This window comes from Malania oleifera, chromosome 2, assembly GCF_029873635.1.
Source record: "Malania oleifera isolate guangnan ecotype guangnan chromosome 2, ASM2987363v1, whole genome shotgun sequence".
NCBI classification, from domain to species: Eukaryota; Viridiplantae; Streptophyta; class Magnoliopsida; order Santalales; family Ximeniaceae; genus Malania; species Malania oleifera.
The window spans coordinates 24,018,342-24,045,366 of NC_080418.1; the positions used below are offsets into that span (position 1 = coordinate 24,018,342).

Here is a 27,025-nt window from a genome sequence, read left to right on the forward strand (position 1 = left end):
TAAGTTGTTCAATGAAAACTAAAATCAAAGATTGAACTTGGAAGTGACAAATGAAGAGAATATTAAAAATAAGAGATTTATTCGTTAAATTAGAGCTCTTGAAGTTAAGATGGCATTAAAAAAGATGAAAAGTGGGAAATCAATACCAACTGAAGCTTGGAAATCTTCAGGGGATAAATGAATTATTTGATTAACTAATCTATTTAATAATATTATAAAAACTAAGAAAATGTCAGAAGAATGGAGGAAAAGTACGTTAGTGCCTTTATATAAAAACAAAGGCGATATTCAAAACTGTAATAACTATTATGGAATTAAGATTATGAGTCATACGATGAAATTATAGGAAAGGGTAATTGAACATAGAATAAGATTAAAAAAAAGATTTCAGAAAATCAATTTGGTTTTATGCCTGGGAGATCAACAATAGAAGTTATTTTTCTTTTAAGAAGTTTAATGAAAAAATTTAGGGAAAAGAAGGACTTGCATATGGTTTTTATTGATCTAGAGAAAGCTTATGAGTGAATGCCTAGGAAAGTGCTTTAGTGGGTATTAGAAAAGACAAGAGTTTGCAGTAGATATACTAAGGTCATTAAGGATATAGAGTAGTGCCTAGGTCAGGCTTGTAGGAGGAGAGTCTAGAGAGTTCCCAATCTTAATAGGTGTGTCCTTATCTTTTTACTTGAGTAATTGATGAAATTACTAGGAATATCCAAGATGAGATCCCTTGGTGTATGTTGTCCGTAGATGATATCGTGTTGACTGATGATAGTAGGAGCGGAGTGGAATCTAAGCTAGAACTTTGGAGAGCCACATTAGAGTCTAAGGGATTTAGGATAAGTAGGAATAAGACTAAACATATGAAATATAATTTTAGTAATGTAAGGAGTAGCAACAGAGAGAATATTAAACTCGATAATCAAAAGATTAACAACACTGATAGATTTAGATATCTTGGATCTATTATGCAAGGTGAAGGGGAAATTGAAGAATATGTAGTACATAGAATTAAGATAGGTAGAATAAAATAGAGGAATGTGTTAGGTGTGTTGTGTGATTGTAGAATACCCTTAAAATTAAAAGTAAAGTTTTATAAGACGGCTACAAGGCAAGCTATGCTTTATGGTTCAGAATGTTGGGCAACTAAGAGACAACATGTACAAAGAATGAAAGTTGTTGAGATGCGTATGCTAAAGTGGATGAGTGGTTTAACATTAAAAAATAAAGTACGAAATGAACATATACGCAAAAATTTAGGCATAGCACGGTTGAAAACAAGATAAGGGAGGGGCGACTTAGACAGTTTGCGCATTTAAAATGTAGGCCTAGTAGAACACTTGTGAGGAGGAGTGAGTTAGTTATGGTTTCTAGCATAAAAAGGGGTAGGGGTAGGTGTAGGGGTAGGTCTAAAATTACTTGGAATGAGGTAATGAGGAAGGATTTAATAGCCCTTAATCTAATACAGGAAAATGCTCTGGATAGGGTGAATTGGCGGAAAAGGATTCATGTAGCTGACCCCACCCAGTGAGACTTAAGGCTTGTTGTGATTGTAAACTACTCTTTTCTTAGCATTTGAGTGTTCATAATTTTAGGAGCAAAGCAAGAGATTTTAAAATAATGAATAAGAATTGCTTTGAAATTTATCTATTAATTTGTCTATAGCCACAATCACATTGAATTATGCTCCTAGGCTTTCAAAACATTAGGAATGCAATTGGAGATCCCAACTAAAAGACCATGTTTTTCTTTTTGAAATTTTTGCAGACAAACTATTTTGGAAAGTAACCCTTTAAGGATTTATTTCTTAGGGAATTAGTTTATTTATTTCCAAGCAACAACCATCTATCTAGACCTGCAAGTGTGTGTGTGTTCTTGTGATAATCAACTTCTGCCAATCAAAATAAAAATGCAATTACAGTCAATTTTCTGCCTTAAGTCTCTTTTAAAACAAAAATAGGATAAACAAGTATTTGCAATATTCTCAAGTAAGAAATCAGAATAATTTTTATGCAACCATGAGGTATGATTCTAGAGCTAAACTTTTGAATATGACCTCTTCATATAATTTAACTAAACTACATAGCTAAATGTAGGAAATCCGAATAATTTTTATGCAACCATGAGGTATGATTCTATAGCTAAACTTTTGAATTTGACCTCTTCATATAATTTAACTAAACAACATGGTTAGTTGATCCAAAGCAAGCTTTCACAACTTAAGAGGGTTTCACACAAGTAAACAAAGAAAAAAGTGAGACCTAAAAACAATGATTGAAAAATGCAATAAGGGAAAACAACTACGAAAATAAGAAAAAATTTAGGAAATTAAAAGAGAGGAGTAAAAATGAAGTCAAAACTCAATTTAGGGCTGAATGCTCAATATTCAAATCTTTTAAGGTGATTGGAATTAAATGAGGGTAATTTCACTATAGACATGTTGAATTAAATAAGGGTAACTATGTGATTGTACAAATCTGTCCTGAATGTTACCCTAAGCTTTTTTAGAAGTTACATGCAGTGCTTCTTGTTCTTTTCGCTGTCTTCATCATTTGAAGCCTAATGCTTTTATAGTTGAACTACTATCCAATATGAGCATTATTCTTATTTTCAACGTTGAATACGTAACTGTTGGCCTAACAAGGCTTAATCTTGTTTTGATGATAACAAATCAAGGTTACTTAACATGTCTTTGTGAGTATAAGTTTCAGGACTTAAGTGATCTTACGGTTTCAAGTGGATATACTTGAAGAATCTGAATGGAAAATCACATTCAAGGCTATGAGACATGAGAAACATGAATGTTCAAGTCATGTGAGACATGAAGCTCGTTGAAGCAGTGCATAAAGCTCAGAAGACATATTGGAAGCTTCACAACATGAAGACTTAGATGCTAAGATAGGAAAATCAAATGAAAGTCTCATGTAAGTACTTCAAAACTCAATACTAATTGATTGAAGCTCCTAGGAAATGTCATTGGACTTAGATACCTGATTTTATTCATCGAAAATATTTTCTCAAAGTCCAAATTGAGTTTTCAAATGGATAAATTAATTTTAGAACCAAAAATCATTGAAAAACAAGTTTGCTAAAAGGACAAGCGACTGATGAAGAATCATCAGGCGACTGTGGTGCTTCTGTGTTTGATAATATTCAAACAGAATAGGTACAGACGATTGACCTATTAGGCACAATCGACTGACCTCTTTCTGACTTTCAGAATACGCTGATTTTAAAGGAGCACAGGCGATTGACCCTTCAGGGACAGGCGACAGATGCAAGTGTTTAAACGTTAAATAGCGCTGATCTTATTTCCAAATCTTGCGTGAATGGTTTCCAAATTGAGAGCAAAGTCAAGGGAAAGTTTTTGAAACCCAAGTGCTCTATTTAAACGTATTATTCTCGCACATTAGGGAAAAGGAATACAAATTAAAAAACAACAACACGTACAACTCTCTAGTATTCTCTTTGTTGAAAGGCTACTGCTGTGTTCTTGATTCTTTCACTTGGAAAAGACTGATTTAATGTTCAAAACTCATACCTTTCAATCAGTTCTGGTGATATACTTCGAGCTTCAACTTTCATATTGTTTTTGAAGTATTATTTTTGAATCTAACGTTGTACTAATCTGCTCGTTTAAAGAGCATTTTCTTGTACAAACAAGTATTTGTTGTTTCTTGTATTTTTGACAATTCAGGGGATTGAATCGTTGGCTAGAGGGAGGGGATTCTCTTTAGAGAGGCGGAGTTAAGAGAGGGTGTAACTTCACCTAGTAACGAAGTTGGTAAAGGAAATCCTCCCAGCGTGTTGCTGGAAGCAAGGACATAGGCTGCGGCCGAACCTCATAAAACAACAATGTTCGGCTTCCTCTTCTCTACTCTTTTACTTTTTGTAAGTTATAAACTACGTGCATGGTTTTATTTTTATAAGAACTTGCTGAATATTATTTCGTGCTCAATATTAAATCTTGTTGAATATTTGAGGTTGAGCTAAATATTTGAATACCTATTGAAAAAAGGAATCTTGTTAAACATAGTGAACTTGCTAAACATATTTTGGTTGAAATCAAATATATATTAGTTGTATGAGCGAAGCCTTGATTCGACCATTCAAAAGGGTTTATAACTTTGAGTTTGAAAATAAATAATCTAAGGATTAACTTGTTTGTGAACATATTTTGTGAATGAAGTATATGTGATGAAGCTAAACAAGCATTTTAGAAAATCTGTTTTGAAGGAAAATACATGCGCTGAAAGTTAGATCTTAATATTGATTTTCATTAAGGCATAAATCAATCATTGAATTTATTCGTACATTATTGTGAATCTTCTTGAATTAAGCTGAAAATTATAATCTGAACAAGTGCTCAACTGAATGTGTCATCCCTTACTGTAAATTCAGTTTGTATATCCATATTCATATCTAAAGGCTTGTAATTAACATAGTTCTAATTGCTATATATATATATATATATATATATATATATATAGGAAAGTTTATTAGTTAAGGGTTGAAGTATTTAAAATTCCGCAAATAATTTTTCAATAACCCAATTCACCCACCTCTTGGAAATACATCCTTATTTCAATTGGTATCAGAGCATAGGTTGTAGTATATCCTAACAAGTAGCTACATAAAGATCCCTATGGCAAAGTTAGCAGTATCCCCATTTGGTGAAGGCCAATCATCATCTAGACCTCTCATCTTCTGCGGTGAAAACTACACTTTTTGGAAGCAACGAATGAGAATATTTTTGCTAACCATGGATTACAAAGTATGGAAAGTAGTCACACATGGTGACTTGATTCCCACAAAATCTGTAGACAACAAAGAAGCCCATAAAGAAGAGAAAGAATGGAATGATATAGACATGAAACAAATTCAAATTAACTCTACTGCAATGAATGCGTTGTATTGTGCCTTAGATGCAAATGAATTCAATAGAGTTATGAGTTGTAAATCAGCTAAAGAAATTTGGAACAAGTTAGAGGTTACCTATGAGGGAACCGTAGATGTTAGGGATAGTACGATTGATATGCTCACCAGCGAGTATGAAGCCTTTAAGATGAACCTAGAAGAATCCATCACCAGCATGTACACTAAGTTCACCCATATAATTAATTCCCTTAATGCACAAGGAAAGAGCTATTTTACCTATGAGATGATTAGGAAAGTGCTTAAAGGACTTCCTCCTATTTGGGAACCTAAGGCCACTGCCATAACTGAAGGTAGAAATCTAAAAACCACTTAGATAAATTAATAGGTTCGCTTCTCACGTATGAGATGGCGATGAATGGAAGAGTTGCTGAGGGTAATAAACAAAAGAAAACAATAGCCCTAAGGAAAGTTCCAGTGAGGAAGAGGATGATGAGGGAGACGATGATCTAGCCTTGCTCACTAGATGCTTAGGCAAATTCTTTGATAAGAACAAAAGATTCGCTAGAAAATTCAGAGGATCAAAAACAAATAAGGGTGAGACTAATAAGAAAAAAACAAAGAATGAACCCCCTACCTGTTATAATTGTAAGAAAGTAGGACATATAAAACCTGATTGTCCACAGCTAAAGAGAGATGCAAAGACGAAGAAAAAGAGAGCAATGAAAGCAACTTGGGATGACTCAAGTTCAAGTGACTTAGAAAGTGAATCAAGCGATCATGAGATGGCTAACCTGTGCTTCACTACAAGAGAAAACGAGGTAAATTCCTTTTCAACCTCATCTTATGAAACTAGTGATGAATCTTGTAATGAATCATCTGAAAGTTTACCTTCTTACAGAGAAATCCAATCTAAATTGTTTTCATTACATAATAGATTCATAAAAGTGTCCAAGAGGAATATAACTCTAAGACAGCAAAATGAAAGACTTGTGAATCAATAAGAATCCTCTAGATTAATTGAAAAAGAAAAGGACTCAACTATTGATGAACTCATGGATAAAATAAATAAGATGTCCCAAGAACTAGTTAAGCTACAAGTAAATGGTGAAAGTGCAAAACACATAGAAATTTGTAGTCTTAAAAGTAAAGTTGAAGATCAAGCTAAAATCATATATAACTTTACTAGAGGAAAAGAGAACTTTGACAAAATTGTTGGAGTTCAACAAATGTCATTGGGCAAGGAAGGAATAGGCTTTAATGGAATTAAGAACACTAAGAGAAGAAACCTCTATATGGGATACTATGTAAAAGCCTCCAACAATTATGCTGATACATCTTTAACCAATACATATGAAAACACTACACGTTTCCTATGTAAGAAAAAGGGCACATAAAATTTAAATGTCCATATAAAAGAAAGAGTGTCAAAATTAAGAAAGTATGGAGAGCTAAAACTGAAAATATATTAAATTCAAGAAGACCTAAGAAGGTATGGATACCAAAAGTAACACATTGAATCCCTTCTTGAAAGTATGCTTTAGGTCCACACCAAGAAAAGATAAATGGTACTTGGATAGTGGGTGCTCAAAGCATATGACCGGAAATAAGTCCAAGTTCACCTCATTAACATTAAAGGATGGTGGTGGATATGTCACCTTTGGAGACAATGTTAAAGGCACAATTATCGGCATCGGTAAAATCGGTAAGAAACCTTCCTTGGAGATTGATGATGTTTAGTTGAAGGGTTTAAACATAATCTGCTTAGCATTAGTCAACAAAGTGACAAAGACTTTCAAGTAACCTTTAAACAGGTGTAACGACCCGAATTTTTAAATGGAATTTAAATAATAAAGAGAGAGGGAAATAGAAACAGAAACGGAAGGAGGCTGTAGACTTCGTCGACGAACAGACGGCTTCGTCGACGAGAAAATACTGAGAAGGGTTCTGAGGCAGCCTGAATTTCGTCAACGAATACAGGGTCTCGTCGACGAAATTTATGAAGAACTCGTCGACGAAAACCGGGCTCGTCGACGAGTTCCGCCGACTATAAATATGAAATATCCAATTTTAAATTCATTTTTAAGTTTCCTCTCTCTCTCCTCTCTCTTCTCTTCGGCTCTCTCACTCTCTCTCTTCGATTTTGGGTTAGTTTTAAGCCGGATCGAAGATCTGAGACTACCACGACGCTCCTGACGAAGTTCCCTGCAAGTTTGCCGGAACGGATCGTCAGGAAAACGGAGTTGAAAATCATCCCTAAGTTGAGGTAAGACTTTTTAAGTCAAATTAGACTTCATGGTAGTTATAGAAATTGACGTACGCATGAAAATACTGATGATTAATACTGGGAGTTTTGAGTTTCAGGATATTGAGTAGGAAATCTTACGGAGGGTCAAGCTAAGATTTTAGGGGGTTTTCTCAGTAGCCAGGTAAGGGAGTAAACAAAGCAGTTATTTTTTATTCAAATTATTATTGATCATGAGTAAATTTATTTTTAGAAAAGCATATGATATACCTGTATATTATAGATGAAATGTACGTTTGGGAAATACTGCTATTATGATGAAACGTATATGTATGTTTGAGACGATAGAAAAACACGATTTTAGAATATGAAATATGACGTTTAACAGAGCATGTGTGGCATGAATATTATTTTACGTGAAATGAGATATGATATGTATGCTTTTACGTGTAAAACACATTTTCAGGTATTTTGGAAAGACGAGTTATGCTATATTGAGTTTGACAAATATATGGTAAAAGAGTTAGTTTTTTTAATAAAAATACTTGAAACAATTTGGCACAAGGCCGTATTGATGTTATCGGCGTGAGGCTGTATTTATCATGCAATCGGCGCGAGGCCGTATTTATTATGCTATCAGCGCGAGGTCGTATTATTATGTTATCAGCACGAGGCCGTATTTATGTAAGTGGCGCGAGGCCATATATATATATATTTACTATGATTTTGGCACGAGGCCATACGTATGATTTCGGCGCGAGGCCGTATCTATGTTTTCGGCACGAGGCCGTGTTGATGTTATGTATGTTCATGTATTATATGTTATTGCAACCAGGATGTAATTTAGTTCAGACCAGGAGCTCGATACCGTAGCTATGGGTTGATTTTGGCACAAGGCCTTATTAGTGCTACCGTCCCACGAGGGGATGGGAGATGGATAGTCAATGAGGCTTTCAGTAGGGTGTAAACGTCCACCTGGCAATCCGGACCAGGGTGCGGCAGACCCATCGTACTTACAGACATATTTGATTAGGCAGTGGTCGGCCAGCCATTGTCGGGTTCAACTTTCGGGCTGCATAACCCGTCATGGGGGGTAATACATGACATTAACTAGCTATTCATCCTGGGTTGATTTTCAGTATTACGAGTTATTACAGATGTTTATATACGTATGTTATGATTTATTAACGAATATGAAAGTACATGATTGTCCAGTATGATATTATGATTATTTCTAGAGTTATGAAATATATTATACATGTACAAGCACACTAAATATTCATGTTGTCACACAGCTGTATTTAGTTTATTTTCCCTTACTGAGAAGTGTCTTACCCCCAACATTATTAAAATTTTTAGGAAACCCAGAGAGACCGGCGGGTCAAGGCCGCCGCTGAGTGATTGGTGCTTTCCTACTAGAAGGGTAAGTCCTGAGCTAGGACTAGGAGATTTTTGTTGCATAGTCCTAGTGTTATTTTGACTTTTTGGAGATTGTACATATGAACTGTATATTGACGTTAATAGAAAGCTCTGGTATTATGATTTATGGATGGATGTATGGATTTTTATGTTAGATGCTGCTAGGTTTTCCGCTGTGTATGACAGGAGTCCCCGTTACCCACGGGTTTGGGTTGACTATTTATTTATTATGTTGTGTTTTATTGAAGGACGTTACAACAGGACAAATGCACAGTTGAAAATAGTAAAAATCATAAAATATTGTTTATTGCAAATCGGGTTGATAATGTTTATTGCATAAATTTTAAGAACCTGCTATCTCAAGAAGTTCAATGCTTCACAGCCATAAATGAGAATAGTTGGCTGTGGCATGGGAGATTAGGACATGCAAGTATGGATCTATTGTCAAAATTAGCAATGAAAAACTTAGTAAGAGGCTTGCCTAGTACTAAGTTTGTTAAGGACAAAGTGTGTGATGCCTGTCAACTTGGGAAGCAAACCAAGACAAGCTTTAAGAAGAAAAAGCATATCTCTACTAGTAGACCACTAGAGCTTAACCATCTGGGATTTCTGGGAATCTGTAGCTCACTAAACATTCTCATTTATAGCTTATGGTAGTTAGAATTCCTGTGGGAATGACATCCTATTCCATGGGTGTAGGATTCCCAGGAATGTGATTCCTTAAAGAAAACACCTAGTAAAGGTATATTTGTGATTACACACAAAAACACATGCATGTCTTGAATTTTGGTTGAAATTTCCATATAAAAATTTCTGGAATTTCAGCTGAGATTCCATATTTATCAGCTGAAATTTGGAAAATTAGAGACATGGACTGAAAATATGAGCAAAATTTTGGGTTATTATTATTTTTATAAAATTAGAATTTTATACTATGTTTTGTTTAAAACCACCCAAATCCAAATTCAAGGTCCAAAAAGTCCATACTGCCAAACACTACCTTAGTGGCAATAGAAAGGGTATGTGTAGACTTGAAATAGCTTGAAATGAGATAGTAAGGATTTAATAACCCTTGCATTATAGGAGGAAATTGCCCTCAGTCATGTAAATTGGCAGGAAAGGATTCATGTAGCCCACCCATGTGGTGGGACTTGAGGCTTGGCTTGGCTTCTTGTTTGTTGTAGCTAGTGCTGCATGTCTTTTGAGCCTGGTTCTTTGTTCTCTTGAGTTGATCTTAGCACAATCAACTTTTTTTAATTTAAATTATTAAAATGCTATATAATATTATATAGAAAATGTATTTGTATATATTAATAATGTATCGGTTCGGTTCGGTTAATTAAGTTTATTGAATGGGCCGAACCAAAACAGAGCTGATAACGAATAAATTAAAAATTTCGAACCAAAAATGAATTGAAAAAAATAGTTTACTGATTTTTTAGTTCGTTTAGGCTTTCTTCTGCGAATTGGTTTGGTGTTTTGATTTTTATTTCCGACCTGGGCATCTTGTATACTGTCTAGGGAATTGAATAACATGGACCAAATAAAAATATTCTCATGAGGCAGGCCGCAGGCATCACTAGGAAGGATTCCTAGTAATATCATTCCATGGAAATATTTTTGATTCCATGAACTAAATGCCCTGATAAGGTCATCTCTATGAATCATGAACAGTGGTAATACAAAGTAAATGCTTTTTTTTTATAGCAAAAGAAAATTATATTAATGGGAAAAGAATATTTACAAGAGGGAGAAGAGAAATCTCTTAAAGAAAATTTGGAACAAACCAGATAAAACGAAAAAATTCTACAGAAATAAGAAAAATAACATGCCAGCACGTTCCTCCAATCTCGTTGAATCTCTTGGAAACTATTTCCTCTGAAAACACCAAAACCAACACACCACAATGATGCTAAGAACTGGATCTTATCCAGACCTGATAAGCCCAAAATAATCTAACTAATGAGGGCAGGTCAACACCTGTCTCGCGCCTTCTCCGGGTCAGACATTCTGACGAGTGATCAGCTCCAACTTAATAAAGAGGAGGAGAGATCCACGCCAGCGACTTAAATAGTCGAGTAACGGGCGCAAGCACTTTATGACTGGGGAGGGATTCACCCCCCCGCGCAATAAATACGAACCCACTTACGGTCAACTCGAGCCCCTATAAGAAGGAATCTACAGACGAGGCAAAGGTAAGTCACTCAACACTATTCTACTGTTGCATTCAGCCTCTTTAAAAGCATTCCTCTTACTTAGGCATCAGAGTGATCCCCCAGAGTACACCCTGGGTCCTCTAAGCCTTTCTTATCTTCCCCTTTCAGGTCAACGGCCCTGCAATTTTTACCCCGCAACAGTTGGCGCCGTCTGTGGGAACCTGCTTTTAAGAGGTGATCATATCTTGCTCTCAACTTTCGACATTCCAGCAATGCCGACCTCACACAGTTCTACCTCCATCCCTGCTGCAAAAGAATCATCCCAGTCCATCCAATCCACGCCCATAAAGTCATTGGGTGTCAGTAGGGAGGAGTTCCTCGCTTTCCAAAAGGAAATGAAGAATATGCTCAACCAACTCTTACAACAAAAGAGTCAAGAAGGGCACGTCCTCCACCAACCGCAAGAGAACCCCAGCGCAGACAAGCAAGCTAACAAACCAGTGGAGAACGAGGAGAAAACCTACCCCAACAAGAAGTTAGAAGATGCAAACAGCGTGGACATCAACCAGGAAAGATCCACGGAGCTCGAAGAAAGAATCAAAAAGATAGATCATATAGAGAAGATGATGAAAGAGGGCAGAACCAAACCCTACTACGGGGAAGCATCCCTGAGGTCCTCAGAGCCGCCATTCAATAAAGAAATCATGGAGGCTCCATTGCCAAGTAGATTCAAGATGCCCACCTTTGAAAGGTACGAGGGTTTGTCTGACCCAATTGATCACCTAGATAATTTTAAAATGTTGATGCAGCTCTAAGTGGCTACAGACGCCATCATGTATCGAGCTTTTACAACCACCCTTAAGGGTACTGCCAGAGATTGGTATCGAACTCTGCGACCAGGATCCATTGGTTCCTTCCAAGAGATGGAACAAATGTTCACCGGCCATTTCCTTAGTAGCCGAAGAGTTGCTAAAACAACAGGCCATCTCATGAGTATGGGGCAAGGGGAGCAGGAGACTCTAAAGAACTTCATGCATCGATTCAACACGGCGACCCTATAAATCTGCAACTTAGACATGGGGTGGCTTTGGCAGCCTTGACAACGGCTCTCCAATGACTCTTCCTTTCCCTAACTTTAGCAAGTTTAAATATATCTCTTTCCCCTTCTTTTGTACCTAATCTATCATACAAACTATTAAATGATCTATATTTAGCTTCACTAACGGCCTTTTTTGTATCTTTTTTTGCCTCCTTATATTTTTCAAAGTTATCTCTGTTTCTACATTTTTGCCAGGTTTTATACCAAATTCTTTTTGTCTTTATGATTTTTTGTACATTTTTATCCCACCACCAACTCTTAAGTACAAGAAATACAATAATACTTGTTCAATATTTCTAACATGGTATCAGAGCCATTGCTCTGACCTTTTCTTAGCAGTCTTGTTTTCTTGGTGTTGCTCTTTCTCTATCACGCTTCTGCCGCCGTCAAGGAACCACACTACAACCACTGCATCCTCTATCGCCGTCGTGCTCATCACTTCGATCAAGCTTCTCCAGGTACCATCAAGATCGTCGTTTGCCGATCTACTCATCGGTGGAAACGAGGACGTCATCGGAGTTCGCACACGCCCGCACACGTTGCCGCCGTGTTCTGCTTCAGAGTCCATGCGCCTCACGCACCAATTGCCTACTGCCTACACGCGCTCCACGCGTCTGTTTCATCCTGCCACGTTAGCCCTAGCTGACGTCATCACGTCACGTCAGCTTGCCACGTCAACACTGTTGACCGTTGACCCCCCGAGCGTTGACCAGGCCGTTGACTTTTCCAAGGTTGACTTTTCAGACTAGGTTCTCCTTACCCAGTTTTTCGCGTAGATTTTATTTTTGCAGTCTATTTTTGCATATTGTGTCTCTAAATGAATAAAAAGGACATTTTTCTTCATCACCCCATCAATACGACATTGGAGGGGACTAGGAATTGTTTATCTTGGTCTCAAGCTATGCGCAATTTTCTTAAGGGTCGCATGCTTTGGCAATATTGTGCTAGTGCAATCACTATTCCTGTCAAGGGGGCAGCTGAAAAAGCTACTGCATTCACTGCTCGAATAGTTGAATGGGATAGTCATAACCGTATGATCCTCGGCTTCGGAACACTTCCATTCCTTCCATCTCCAATCTATTGGGCAGCTTTGATGATGCAAAATTTGCATGGGATATGTTGGCCAAACGATATTCCACTTCTCATGGATCCATGAAATATCAGTTAACGGTTGAGTTGCATTAGCTCCGGCAAGAACCAAGGCAATCTATCAATGACTACTATGATCAGCTTCGCTTCCTTTGGGACCAAATTGACCTTTCTAATCCAACTTGGGCATGCTCAAAAGATGCTCAACAATATGTTGCTGTTCGAGATGAATTCCGTTTCTATGAGTTCTTGATGTCACTTGACAAAGCCTATGAGCCCATTCGAGGTCGACTACTTAATCGTAGTCCTCCTCCCTCTCTTGATATTGCTGTAAATGAGTTGGCTGGAGAAGAAGCTCGTCTTGCAACCCTTCAAGCCCAGAACAAGCTGAATGTTCTGGCTATGGCTCCCTCTACTCCCACAAAGCAACCTTCGCAATCAGGGTTTGATGCCTTTAGCTCTGGCAATCGTCGCAAGCAGTCCAACAAAAAGTTTTGCAACTATTGTAAGTGTTCTGGCCACACTATTGAGACTTGTTACCATCGCAACAAATCCACTGCAGCTGTTGCCAATTCTGAGTCTACTCTGTCAATGCCTTCCGTTTCAGTTGAGTCCCAGTCTTCTGGATCCTCTATCCATCTCTCCTCAACTGAACTACAGGACATAATAGCTCAGGCTATTCGTATGGCTGGTAATGCATCTCTTTCCACTGCTCTCTCAGTCTTGCCTGGTAAGTCTCAATCTTGGCTCTTTGATTTTACCTATTGCAACCACGTGACACTTCACTCATCCTTATTTTCTAAACTTGATCCTGCACCACACCTTCTAAATATTCATATAGCTGATGGTTCCACTTTACATGGCAATAGTCTAGGGTCTGTTTCGACCTCCAACCTTTCAGTTCCTGGGGTCTTTCATGTACTTGACCTTTCCTATAATTTATTCTCAGTGGGACAATTAGTTGAACTAGGTTATCGCCTTACCTTTGACTATTATGGATGTCTTGTGCAAGATCCAAGGACGGGGCAGGAGCTTAGGACCAGTCCTAGAGTTGGGCGTATGTTTCCCATGGACAACCTTCATCTTCCACTTGTTCTTCCTGTTTCTGTTGCTGCTGCAACTGCTGCGGTTTCTTCTTTACCTTCTCTCGCACTTTGGCATTCTCGTCTTGGTTATGCACCCTCTTCTCGGGTACAACAATTAGCTTCTAAGGGTTTGTTAAGTTTTGTGTCCAAAGACAATTTTGATTGTACTTCATGCTAGTAAGGAAAACAACCAGCTTTACCTTTCAATAATAGTGAATCTAGCACTAATAGCATTTTTGAGTAAATTTATTCTGATGTTTGGGGACCTTCTCATGTTACTAGTATTGGTGGATCTTGATATTTTGTTATCTTTATTGATGATTATTCTTGTTATAGTTGAATTTTTCACATGAAATCTCATTCTGAATTACTACCAAACTATAGAAACTCTGCAAAAATGGTTGAAACACAATTTTCCAAACATATCAAGATTTTTCAATCTGATAATGCTCTTAAATATACTCAGTATGCTTTTCAAGCCATTTTGCATTCCTATGGCAGTACATCACCTAACTTGTCCAAGTACCTCTCAGCAAAATGGTAGAGCTGAACGAAAACTTCGTCATATTTTGGACACTGTTCGTGCTCTCCTTCTCTCTGCCAAAATTCCTGCTTCTTTTTGGGGTGAAGCTGCTCTTCATGTTGTTCATACTATCAATCGCATTACTAGTCCTATCATCCAAAATCGAACTCCATATGAGTGTCTTTTTGGGTCACCCCCAGACTATCATCACCTTTGCTCCTTCGATTCTGCTTGTTTTGTTCTTCTTCAACCACATGAGCACAACAAGCTTGAGTCTTGATCCAAACTTTGTTGTTTCCTTGGCTATGGCGAAACTCAAAAGGGGTATCGGTGTTATGATCCCGTCTCTCATCTTCTTTGTGTCCCCCATAATGTTGTCTTTTGGGAACACCGATCCTTTGTTGAGCTCTCTCTCACTTTCGTTCTTCCTTGTCTACCTCCTCTGTGTCAGAAATCTTTCCAAATGAGTCGCCTGTTTCCTCTATAGATGCTCATGACCCTCCTATAGACTTCTCTACCCAACCACCAATTACTTTTGATCACTTTCCTAGTTCACCCTTTCATGAACAAGTGGAAGATGAACAGGTAGACGATGGGCTACCAAACCCTGAGCTTGGGTCTCCTGCTCCTGCTCCGCCTGAAGATCTTGTAGAAGACATTTCACCTCGTCACTCAACTTGGGTAAGATCCATTCCTACTCACTTACTTGACTATCATTGTTATACTACCATTGCTACACTGTACAAGCCTCACACCTATCGTGAGGCCTCCACTAACCCTTTATGGCAGATTGCAATGAAAGAGAAACTTGATGCATTATCTAAAAACCATACTTGGGATTTGGTTACTCTCCCTCCTGGACAGTTTGTTGTTGGTTGTAAGTGGATCTACAAGATCAAGACTCGCTCTGATGGGTCCATTGAGCGCTATAAGGCACGTTTTGTTGCAAAAGGTTTTACACAGGAGTACGAGATTGATTATGAGGAGACCTTTGCTCCAGTTGCACGTATCTCATCTGTTCGTGCCCTCTTAGTTGTTGCTGCTGCTAGTACGTGGGACCTTTTTCAGATGGATGTCAAAAATGTCTTCCTTAGTGGGGAGTTAAGTGAAGAAGTTTATATGCAACCTCCACCTGGTCTCTCTGTTGAACCAAACAAGGTTTGTCACCTTCGATGTGCACTTTATGGTCTTAAACAAGCTTCACGAGCTTCGTTTGCCAAGTTCAGCTCCACCATCTTTCGCTTGGGTTACACTTCCAGTCCTTATGATTCTGCCGTATTTCTTCGTCGCACAAACAAAGGCACCATTTTGCTTCTCCTATATGTGGATGATATGATCATAACTGGTGATGACCTCAATGGCATTCAAGAACTCAAGGATTTTCTCAGTTAGCAGTTTCAGATGAAAGATCTTGGTCATCTCAGCTACTTCTTAGGTCTTGAAGTCACTCATTCCACAGATGGTATTTACATTTCTCAGACCAAGTATGCATCTGAACTCTTGTCTCGAGCTATAATCACTGATAGCAAGACTGTTGACACTCCAGTTGAACTTAATGCGCATCTGACTCCCTCAGGGGGGAAACCATTGGTCTAATCCCTCTCTTTACAGACACTTGGTTGGCAGCCTAGTTTATCTCACTGTCACTCATCCAGACATCTCCTATGTTGTTCACCAGGTGAGCCAGTATTTGTTTGCTCCACATTCGGCTCACTATGCTACTATTCTGCGCATTCTTCGATATCTGAAGGGCACTCTCTTTCATGGCCTTTTCTACTCTGCTCAGTCTCCGCTTGTTCTCTGTGCATTCTCTAATGCTGATTGGGCAGGAGATCCCACTGATCGCAGGTCCACCACTGGTTATTGTTTTTTTCTTGGCACTTCTCTGATTTCTTGGCGAAGTAAGAAACAAACCCTTGTGGCTTGCTCTAGTACTGAAGCAGAATATCTTGCACTTGCTGATACCACATTTGAGCTCCATTGTCTATGATGGCTTCTCATGGACTTTGGTGTGTCCACATTCTCTCCTCTTTATTTTGACAATCAAAGCGTCATTCACATTACTCACAATGATATTTTCCATGAACGAACTAAACACATCGAGATTGATTGTTATTTTATCCATCATCATCTTGTCCATGGTGCTCTCAAGATCTTCTCAATTTCTTCTAAAGATCAGTTTTTAGATATCTTCACCAAGTCACATCCTAAGGGATGTCATCATGCTTTGGTTGACAACCTCAAGCTGGTCTCCCACCCACCTTGAGTTTGAGGGGGGCTGTTAACATGTATTAGGCTTTAGGCTAAAGCCCAACCCTTATTTACTTGTACTACACTCTTATTACTTATACTGCTTGTACCTCTTATTACTTGTACTGTACTCTTATTTACTTGTACAGCACTTCGTGCCTCCTATATAAATAGACACCCATGTATACTCTTAGACACAAGAAATACAATAATACTTGTTCAGTATTACTAACAATTACAATTTTGATTTTTCTTCCCAATGGTATAGGGAAGTGTGGGGACCCAAAAACTGTATAAATAATGTAGTCGCATAACGGGTGTGACAGCCATTTTAAACCATGAAGCAAACTTTTAGTAGTTTGATATAAATAGAGGATAGGCCTGCATATAGGTTTAGTATTTTAATTCAATAGATAGAAAGGTTGAGTGCATTGTAGCGACTGATATATAAAAATTTAAAATAAAAAAATCAGAAAATTTTATCATATAAAATTTAAAAATATATCTAAAAAATTTTAAACCCCAAATATAATCCACCCATGGATTTCAATTGCATAAAATAAATGCTTTTAAGTTCCAAAAATAAATAAATTTAGTTTAAATTTGATTGTTATCACAACCTAAATGCTAAAAAATACCCTCTATTTTTTAAGCTTCAATTAAAACTTGTCACCTTTATCAAATGTACCAGATCAAGAATTTTATCATTGACATTGAGCATTGAGGAGACTTGAGTTCAATGTGCATGAAATTTATAGGTGAATTAACTTCTTGTTTGTGTTCGTCTTCTTGTGACTTTACATTTTTTTTTTTTTTTTTTTGACCAAGCAGTATGTCCACACGCAACCTCCTTAAGTTTAATCAAACAGGTGCTGGGAGTGCTTGCAATTCTTGTTTTCCTAAAAAAATTGGTAAAAATTTGATAATTTCGATTATCACTTGAAGCAACCTCCTTAAGTTTAAACCCATTGCAGTTTTTTCTTTTTACTCCAAACACAACATAATAAATGTGCGCAATGAGATTAGAACCTAGGACCTCCTAGGAATCAACTCTAATACCACATAGGATTACCACTTCACCTAAAAGCTTAAGCTATTAAGTTGTAAGCCAACGGTGTATATCAAGTGTTAACACTTTTACATTAAATTTACAATAAAATCCTTCTGTACAGAAAATATTTAACCTAACCAATTAATTTTAAGTATACCCACAACCTGCCTATTTAAGTGGCTATTACCCATTCACAAACCATTTAATAAAATTACTTAATACACATATTCAACCCAACACATTAATTTTAGGTACATCCAGCCCACCTATTAAATCTAGTAATTTTACTGAAAGACTAAACCATGAATTACACTACAAAATTCCTATTTTGCCCTTGCAACTTTTAAATGAAAAATATATCCTAAAATGTGATAATTACCAGTTTTTTTTATAGAAAATAAAAATATTATTCACAATTTATAATTTAAAACAAGAAGAGTAAGACATCTCCTTGGCAAAGGCTGGAAAAAACCAACCAAAAACAGAAAAATTGAAAACTAAAAAGAACAAATAAAACCAGCACAATCTAATAATCAAGCAAATACCACCAGTCACGCTGAATATCTGAAAAGCTCACCCCCTTGAAACTCCATGACTCACACACCAGAGAGAAGCCAGATAATGTGCCTTCTCCCAAACCAGCAAATATGCGACTTCTTCCCTGAAAAAGTATGCACATTGCGCTCCATCCACAGCCCCCAAAATATTGCAAAGAAAGCACATATCCGGAGCGCTGCTCTTTCCTTTTTGCTGCCAAAACCAACAAAACAAACTGCCAAAAAGTCCTCCACTGTTGCTGGATTCACCCATCATTCTCCTAACAAACCAAGTCACTTATTCCATACCCTCCAAGCATAATCACAATGTATAAAAAGATGTGATGCAGATTCTGAACAGTTAAAATAAAGTACAAAACAGCTGGAGAGAGCGCCTTCTAAGGTATCCTGATCTGCAACAAGTTATTGGTATTAATTCTATCAAGCGCAACCAACCAAATAAAATCCTTAATTTAGACGGGACTTTGGCCTTCCAAATGGATCCATAGAGTGAAAAAGAAGAATTACATCTAGTAAAAAATTCACAAAAAGTTTTGCAAGAAAAAACCGTTGAAGGATCCAAAGACCGAGACCGATGATCCTCCTCCAAGGAAAACTGACAGGTAGTTAAATAGGCTAGCAAAGAAAATACCTCTACCAACCCCCTATCATTCAATGACCTTCAAATGTGAAAATCCCATGAAGGTAAAGAACCACCAGGATTGAAAACAAAAGAAGCAATGGAATCATCTTGCCCTGAGCTCAAGCAAAAGCGATGAGGAGAGAAGGTGGACAAGCTCCAATCCCCAACCAGGATCTTTCTAGAAACAAATATTACAACCCCTACCCAACAGAATTTAGTAAGGGGAATGAAAAGGAATAAATCTGAGAGATAGCTTTCCATGGACTCTTTGAAGAACATCTAAATCCCAAATTAGAATCCAACTATTCTCATCTAATCCATAGCTACCTTTGACAACTCTATGCCACAGGGAGGAATTCTCTAGTGGAAAATGTCAAAGCCATTTAGCCAAGAAAGCCACTTGTAGATACCAAATTTCCGAGACCCAAACCACCCTCCCATTTAAACATGCACACCACTTCCCAGCCCCCAAATGATCCCTAAAGCCCCCTTCCCCCAACCACAAGAAATCCCTCATTATTTTCTCAATCTTACTAGCAACTCCCACAGGAATCTTAAAAACACAGAAAAAGCATAATGGGATACTTGAAAGACAAGCCTATATGAGAGTAAATCTACTGCTGAGAGAAAAAAGAGCACTCTTCCAACCATCTAAACGTTTAGAGACCCTTTCAACAACAAGATCCCAAAAACTAACAAATCGAGGGTTTCCCCTCAAAGGAACCCCTAAATAGACCAGCGACCAACCCAAAACACTACACTCTACCACCAAAGACCACTCCCTAATGCTCTCATCAGGCACATTAATAGCCACAATACTATTTTTCCCTATATTGGTCTTAAGCCCAAAAACCTTCTCAAAAATATGGAGAAGACACAAAATATTCAAAAAGGAGGCTCTATGGTCCTCTAAAAAGAAGATAGCATCATCTACAAACTAAAGGTGTGAAATCATCACCCCCTCCCTCCCCACCTCCAACCCTTTCATTAAACCTCTATCTACATCCCTATACATCAACCTCCTCAAAATGTCAGCCACTAAAACAAACAAAAACAGGGAGAGAGGGTCACCTTGCTTAATCCCTCTCGTAGTCTGAAACCAAGATTTATGCTCACCATTCACTAAACCTGAGTAGCTCACATTATGCAAACATCCTCTTATCCATCAACACCATCTCTCTCCAAACCCTTTTCTCTCAAAAATCTTATCCAGGAAATTCCAGCTCACTCTATTGTATGCTTTCCCAAAATCTAACTTAAAAATTGAACCCCTTCTTCTTCCTTCTCAGAATATCCTCCACAACCTCATTGGGAACCAAAAAGGCATCCACAATTTGTCTACTCCCCACAAATGCATCCTAAGCCTTAGAGATAGTCCAACCAAGCACCCCGCTCAACCTATTAGGTAAAACTTTAGTGATGATTTATAAACGCTAGAAACTAAACTAATAGGTATATAATCCAAAATCTCGATGGATATATTCTTCTTCGGCAGTCGGCACTAAAGTTATAAAAGTGGAATTAATACTCTTTACTTAAACCCCCATTCCCATAAAATCCATTAAAAACCTTACGCAATTCACCCTTAACCATCTCCCAACAATCTTGAAAGAAAGCCATATTGAACCCGTCCAGCCCTAGAGCTTTATCCCTCTTCATACTAGAGACTGTGGCCATCACTTCCACTTCTTCAAAAGGTATCTCCAACCAAGCTACTAACTATCAGTTTATCCCTCAATTTATTCACTATTAATACTCAAATGAGGTCTATACATTGCCATGACCCAATTAACTTTATATTAGCAAAGGATGATCACCCGTACTTTAAAATCGACTCAATCTACTATATTGAAGAAAAAACAGATGAGATACTTGGATTATACTACCTAAAAGTCCAAAACCCTTTGCATGAATATCCTCTGTTAGGATTAGATTAGAAATTTAAGAACAGTTGAGAACAAGGAACAAATTTGCAACTTGCGAAAATAGACCTTGCATTTCCCAATTGAATTCTACCAAAACTAAACTACAATATTCCGAGATGATGATTAATCTCATCTATTGAGTTCTTCAAAGCAATAATTCAGTAAATATAGTCATGATTTAAACAACGTAAAACATGAACTGAAGCAAGGTAAAACTCTGATATGACTGGAATAAACCATCTTAAGAAGGTAAAGATTACAACTTGTCTCAATTCAAGAGGGGAAAAAACTATTCAAGAGTAACAAGCGAAGCACAATTTAGCAACATCAGGTTGGATAATGCCACAGCCCGTAAAGGCAATGGAACAAAAACAATAAAACTCTAAATAGAATAAACTAAGAACTAGAGATTAGAACTTCAATCACTATATGATTTGGTAAGCAAAGATCATGTGTAAAAAGCTTAAACCGCTGAAGGAAGATCAAATGTAATACCAACATATCTTTCATAAATTTAGGAAATTTTGCAAAAAAAACAAATAAAAAAGAAAAAGAAAAGAACTATAACAAACCTGCAAGACAGACAAAAATTCATGCAACAATTCTGGGGAAAAGATTAAAAATAAATTTCTAAAAAAAAACCTATGCTAGTTAAAAAATCAGAAAGATACACTGTAGTTATGGAATTATAAATTATTTCACATAGCACATTTACACAGGAATCTAGTTAATAATACAGGCTCACAGTATTTGCAATAATGCTTTTGGCTACAGAAATACATGCTTAATATAAAAGGAGCTTAATTACAGAATTTTCAAACTGGAATTCGTGTACATCCTCAAATGGAAACAAAGACAAAAAGGCTTCACTTTCCCAAGTTCTGAATCTGTGTTACCTATAGTGTGTCCAAAATTGAGAGAGCAAAAAGGAAAAAAAAAAAAACTTTCAAATACAATCATGAGAGGATTTTGATTTGTTTTCTTTTCTTTTCTTTTTCATAACAAAAAGAAATGATTTCATTAAATAAGAAAGAATGTACAAAAAGGATATAAGAAATCCTCCCACACAGAACAGAAAGAACAAAAAAGTAGAAAAAACAGAGGAAAAAGCATCAATCAAACCAACAAAAATAGCCAATTCCGTTGTATGCCAGAGAAGCTCAGTCCTTTAAAGCATGAGATGAAATTTTATAACCACAAATGCTGATTTATAATGACTGCTGCATATAATTTACAATAATATTTTCCTATAAAGCTGAACTAAAAGGCCTTTAGACAAGGTATACTAGCTATTACGACAACAAAGGTAAACCTGCAACCCACTATATTCCAAAAAATAAAATAGGATTAGATTGCCTTTACAGTCATATATATATTTCTCCTTGTCAGTATTCCTGGAACCAAACAAAAAGAGAAATTGCGCAGAACAAAGTTTGAAACTCTCTCAAATGCTCGTAATATGATCTAAATGAAAAATTAAGGCTACGCAAGAAAGCTCCTGAATAAATTTTTCAACAAACTCGAAAAGAAGCAAAGCAGTTGATAAAGAGATTCTCCAGCAAAACCAAGTTAACAGCCAATGACCCAACCATTCTCCATCTCTCTTACTTGAGATTAATTGCTATCACTCATTTGGTAAATAATTTGTCAAATGAACCTCAGTGTCTGAAGGTTGATTTCCAACCTAGTAACTCAACCCCATCTCCCCTTTCCTAGCAAAACAAATTTCATTCTCCATTCGAAGTTTCAGACACACATTAATAGTTATAATTGTCACCTAGAATCAATAAATTCATTGATTCCAGTTCTGCTACCACATATTCTAAAGTACTGAAAGGGGAATACGAAACTAGGAGAAATAGTGATTGGGTTAGTCAAGTTTTTTTGGATATCTTCACTCCCTATCTGTAATTCTGTATAATAATAGCTAGAGCCCCAGCAATGGAGAATGAACAATTTACTTCCCCAGATTTTTTCAGACTCAGACCACTGTTCTATATTCCCATGTAATGAAATGTACAAATCTCATGTAGAACAAGATTTACAAAATATCAGCTTCAGTGCTGGTTCCTTTTTACTTCAATTGGAAGTTTGAAACAATCAAAAAACACAGTACTGGTTCTTAGTACTCACAGATTTATGTTCTGCAATAACTTCAAAGAGTTCCCCTACTCTTGTTTGTGTACAACCTTGGCACCTTTTATAACTGTCTTTGTGGCTCCTATTATTGCAGAGTGTCACGGTCCGACTATTTTCGCACCGTAGTGAAGGGCCGTGCGGCGCTAGCTAAAACACTCTTGTTTAACTAGCCAACCTATCGTTTACCAACATTCATCCACGAAGCACTTTCATTAGCATTCATTCAAATAGCAGCGGAAACAGTAATCAATTCATGAAAGTCATGGTAAGCAAGCAGTAAACATTGAAGAAAACGTAATTCATTAACAAATCCTCCGTTGACATGGTGTATTTAGCGAGGAAGGCAAGTAGGCTAAGCACGTTAACAATTGCTAGTGAGTTTTACAATGATTGATGAACACTCACCCTTTCCTAAAGAAGTTTTTATGTAATTATCATTGTGGCACTAGGACACATCAAAGTGACCAAGGAGTCATACTACCTTATTTGGCATACAAAGACACTACTAGCGGAAAATAACCCTACACTAGTATTTACATGATGAAAACCTATCCCAAGCACACGAAATAAGCGGTCACAGGCAAACATAATGTCCTAAACAAGCTTAGCTCGTAACATAGAGCAATTCTGCAATAAAAACAATACCATCAATACTAATATTCATCATGTGGAAAGCAATATGCAGTGACAAGACTCACAACAATACCATTAATACTAATATTCATACTCATGTGGAAAGCAATATGCAGTCACAACAATACCATCAAGAATTCACGTGAAGAGCAATACACTGTTCTTCCTGACCTTGTCTAGAAACAAGCAAATTAAATTAAAATTTTTGAAATGAGGGTACAAGTCAATGCATATATATGATTGAATATATATGAAGAGAAAAAAAAGAAGAAGCTGTAGAAGCACAAATCAGAGATTCATGTATTCAAGTGGAGTCCGAGTGCAAATGCATAGATTCAAGTCGAACTACAATGAAGACCTAGAAAGAGAGAAATCGAGGCAGAGAGAACGATAGTACGCACCTGGAATAAACTAGACGAACGGAGATAGATGTGGCCACCGCCGACGCAGAAGCTGCGGCTGTGGAGATTGGCGAGACATTTTGCGAGGAGTTAAATTTTGTTAAAGGGACATTTTGGTCTTTAGGAAAAAAGTCAGGAGCCTATTTCGGTGAAGAGCAGGGCATTCGTTCAGTTCGGATAATTGACGAATTAATGGAAAATTTTTTATTAAAAACTTTTATTAATTGCCCATCAAAATTTCATATGTAGCTCAATATCAATCAAATCGAATTTCGGTTAAATCGGTTAACTGATTTTAGTCAATTTAATATTTTAATATATATATATAATATATATTTATATAATATAGATTTTTAATATATATAAAATATAAATAATATATAATATATACAAAATTTTAACATATTATATTATATAAAATATAAATAAAATTTAGTATATGTAATATATAAAATATTTTAATATATAATATATATATATAATTATTTACTATTAATTTATACTATTCCGTTAATTCAGTAATTGAAATAATCGAATCGAAAATCAAAAACTGAAATTCAATAAAAATGAAAATTAAACCGAATTGAATAAATTTTTAACTGAACCAAACTGACTGAATTTACCTCAAGTTGAATTGTCGAATGGTTGTTTATTTGAGAAGGTAAAAAAAATTGCAGATTTCAGATGAATCATTAAACAACAGAAGAAAATTAACCCTGAAATTAAGCAAAGCCTTAATTCTTTCTAACCAAATATGCCTTTGGCATCAAAGTTTTTAATTAGATAAATCATTAAACAACATAAGAAAATTAAGCCTAAAATTAAGTAGAGTGTTAAGGGGGGACAATGTAATGGCTTAAATGGGAGAGAGAGAACACTTTACATGTATTCTCCAAGAATTTATAATAAATATCTGAATTACTCGTGACAATGCTTGTATGGTTGTTGTTTTGAATGAAATAAAAAAGTAGTCCTTTTTCAAATTTCGAAGTTCTCATGCTACCACTAATGGTGCTCGTACACATTGTGCTCTGATACCAACTGTCACGGACCCCCAAATAAGACTTAATGAAGGGTTGCACGACACTTGTCGAGAGCTCTCCCCCAACCGAGTCAGTTGATAGTTGTTAAAATTGGGAGAAAATTTTTTTTCTCTTAATTCACTCATAATGCAAGGATTACAAAAGAATATATACATGAGAGAATTGGAAAAAATGGAAAGTATATATTGTGCTAAATGGAAAGTAAATATATCGCTAATACTCCCCTTCAAGTTGGAGCATGGAGATCCGTAATGCCCAACTTGCGGGATAAGTTTTGGAAATGTTCACGACCCAAAGCTTTGGTGAAGATATCGGCAAGCTGACTGTGGGTAGGAATATGTTTAGTGAAGAAGAGGCTAGCTCATAACTTTTCACGAACAATATGACAATCAATTTCTATATGTTTGGTACGTTCATGGAAAACAAGATTCTGGACAATGTGAAAAGCTGCTTGGTTGTCACAATATAAGAGCATAGGCTAGGAATGCGATGCGCCAAGATCATTTAAAAGAGTTTTGAGCCATGTAAGTTCACATGTAGTGGAAGCAAGTGCCTAGTACTCAGCTTCGATGGAGGAGCGAGAGACTGTAGTTTGTTTCTTAGTGCGCTAGAAAATTGGACTAGTGCCCAACTGAATGAAAAACCTAGTGGTGGAGCGACGAGTGAGTGGACAACTAACCCAATCTGAATCAGAATAAGCGGAGACTTGAAGAGTGTTGGCAATAGGAAAAAATAAGCCTTGACCTGGAGAAGCCTTAATGTATCGAAGAACACGTATAGCAGCATCATAATGCGGTTGTCTGGGCTGGTGCATAAATTGACAGAGAATATTGACTGGAAATACAATGTCGGGACGAGTGATGGTGAGATAGATCAAACGTCTAACGAGTCGCCGAAACGAGTTTGGATCAGAGAGAAGATCACCATCAATATTATTGAACTTCAGATTTTGTTCCATAGAAAAGTGGGTAGGACGAGCACCCAGATGACCACTATCAATGAGGATGTCAAGAGCATATTTGCGTTGGTTAAGAAAAATGCCAGTAGGAGAGCAAGCTACTTCGAGGCCAAGGAAAAATTTCAATTTTCCAAGATCCTTGAGTTTGAATTTCTGAGAGTTTGAAAGAACTAATATTGAAGAGATCATTGCCTGTCATGAGAATGTCATCAACATAAATAAGTATAAGAGTAAAAGACTGACCCCTAGAGTGGGTGAAAAAAGAGTGATCGTCCTGAATATCGGAGAGATCATTGCCTGTCATGAGAATGTCATCAACATAAATAAGTATAAAAGTAAAAGACTGACCCCGAGAGCGGGTGAAAAAAGAGTGATCGTCCTGAGATTGGATGAAACCTGCAACAAGTAAAACAGAAGATAATTTAGATAACCAATTGCAAGAAGCTTGCTTAAGGCCATAAAGGGATTTCGAAAGATGACAAACACGAGTCTCCTCCCGTTTGCAATAACCCGGTGGAGGGAGCATATAGACCTCCTCATCGAGGTCACCATGGAGAAAAGCGTTGTTGACGTCCAATTGAAGAAGATGCCAATTCCGAGTTGCAGCCACTGCAAGAACACACCTAATAGTAACGAGTTTAGCAACAGGAGCAAAAGTGTCATGATAATCCAAACCTTCTACCTGAGTGAAGCCCTTGGCCACCAAGTGAGCTTTGTGTCGCTCTATGGATCCATCGGCCCGAAGTTTTATTTTGAGCACCCATTTACAGCCAATTGGTTTTTTGCCAGGTAGAAGGTGTTGGAGAACTCATGTATTATTGGTTTCTAAGGCTTGGATTTCAGAAGTCATGGCATCACGCCAATGTGGGTGCAACACAACCTAAGAATAAGAGGTGGGTTCAGGATGTTGGGACATAACAGAAAGAAAAACCAAGTGTTGATTAGAGAAACGATGATA

General features: G+C 37.0%; 2 protein-coding genes across 4 annotated transcripts in view; one reads left to right on the forward strand and one right to left on the reverse strand.

The window, feature by feature from the left end:
• The window catches only part of LOC131149372 (general transcription factor IIH subunit 2), a 30,430-nt gene extending 6,204 nt beyond the window's left edge, over positions 1 to 24,226 (reverse strand). Inside the window, exons 1-2 of one of the 3 annotated variants that reach the window (XM_058099768.1) lie at positions 24,067 to 24,226; positions 23,027 to 23,207 (exon numbers count right to left, since the gene is read on the reverse strand). The gene's annotated coding sequence lies outside the window, so the exon portion shown is untranslated. The remainder of the gene's footprint in view (positions 1 to 23,026; positions 23,208 to 24,066) is intronic. The other 2 variants (XM_058099767.1, XM_058099769.1) reach the window with 2 other exon arrangements.
• On the forward strand, positions 15,890 to 16,478 carry LOC131148092 (uncharacterized mitochondrial protein AtMg00810-like). Its single transcript, XM_058097826.1, has 2 exons — positions 15,890 to 16,078; positions 16,167 to 16,478. The coding sequence occupies exons 1-2, from the start codon at positions 15,890 to 15,892 to the stop codon at positions 16,476 to 16,478; spliced, it is 501 nt and encodes a 166-aa protein (XP_057953809.1).
• Positions 24,227 to 27,025: the final 2,799 nt, after the last annotated feature.

Bases quoted from the DNA above. Each gene is read 5' to 3' on its own strand.
- LOC131148092 (XM_058097826.1), top strand. From the start codon at position 15,890: ATGAAAGATCTTGGTCATCTCAGCTACTTCTTAGGTCTTGAAGTCACT. The intron at 16,079-16,166 runs GTCTAATCCCTC...GTTGTTCACCAG, and splicing joins CCTCAGGGGGGAAACCATTG to GTGAGCCAGTATTTGTTTGC.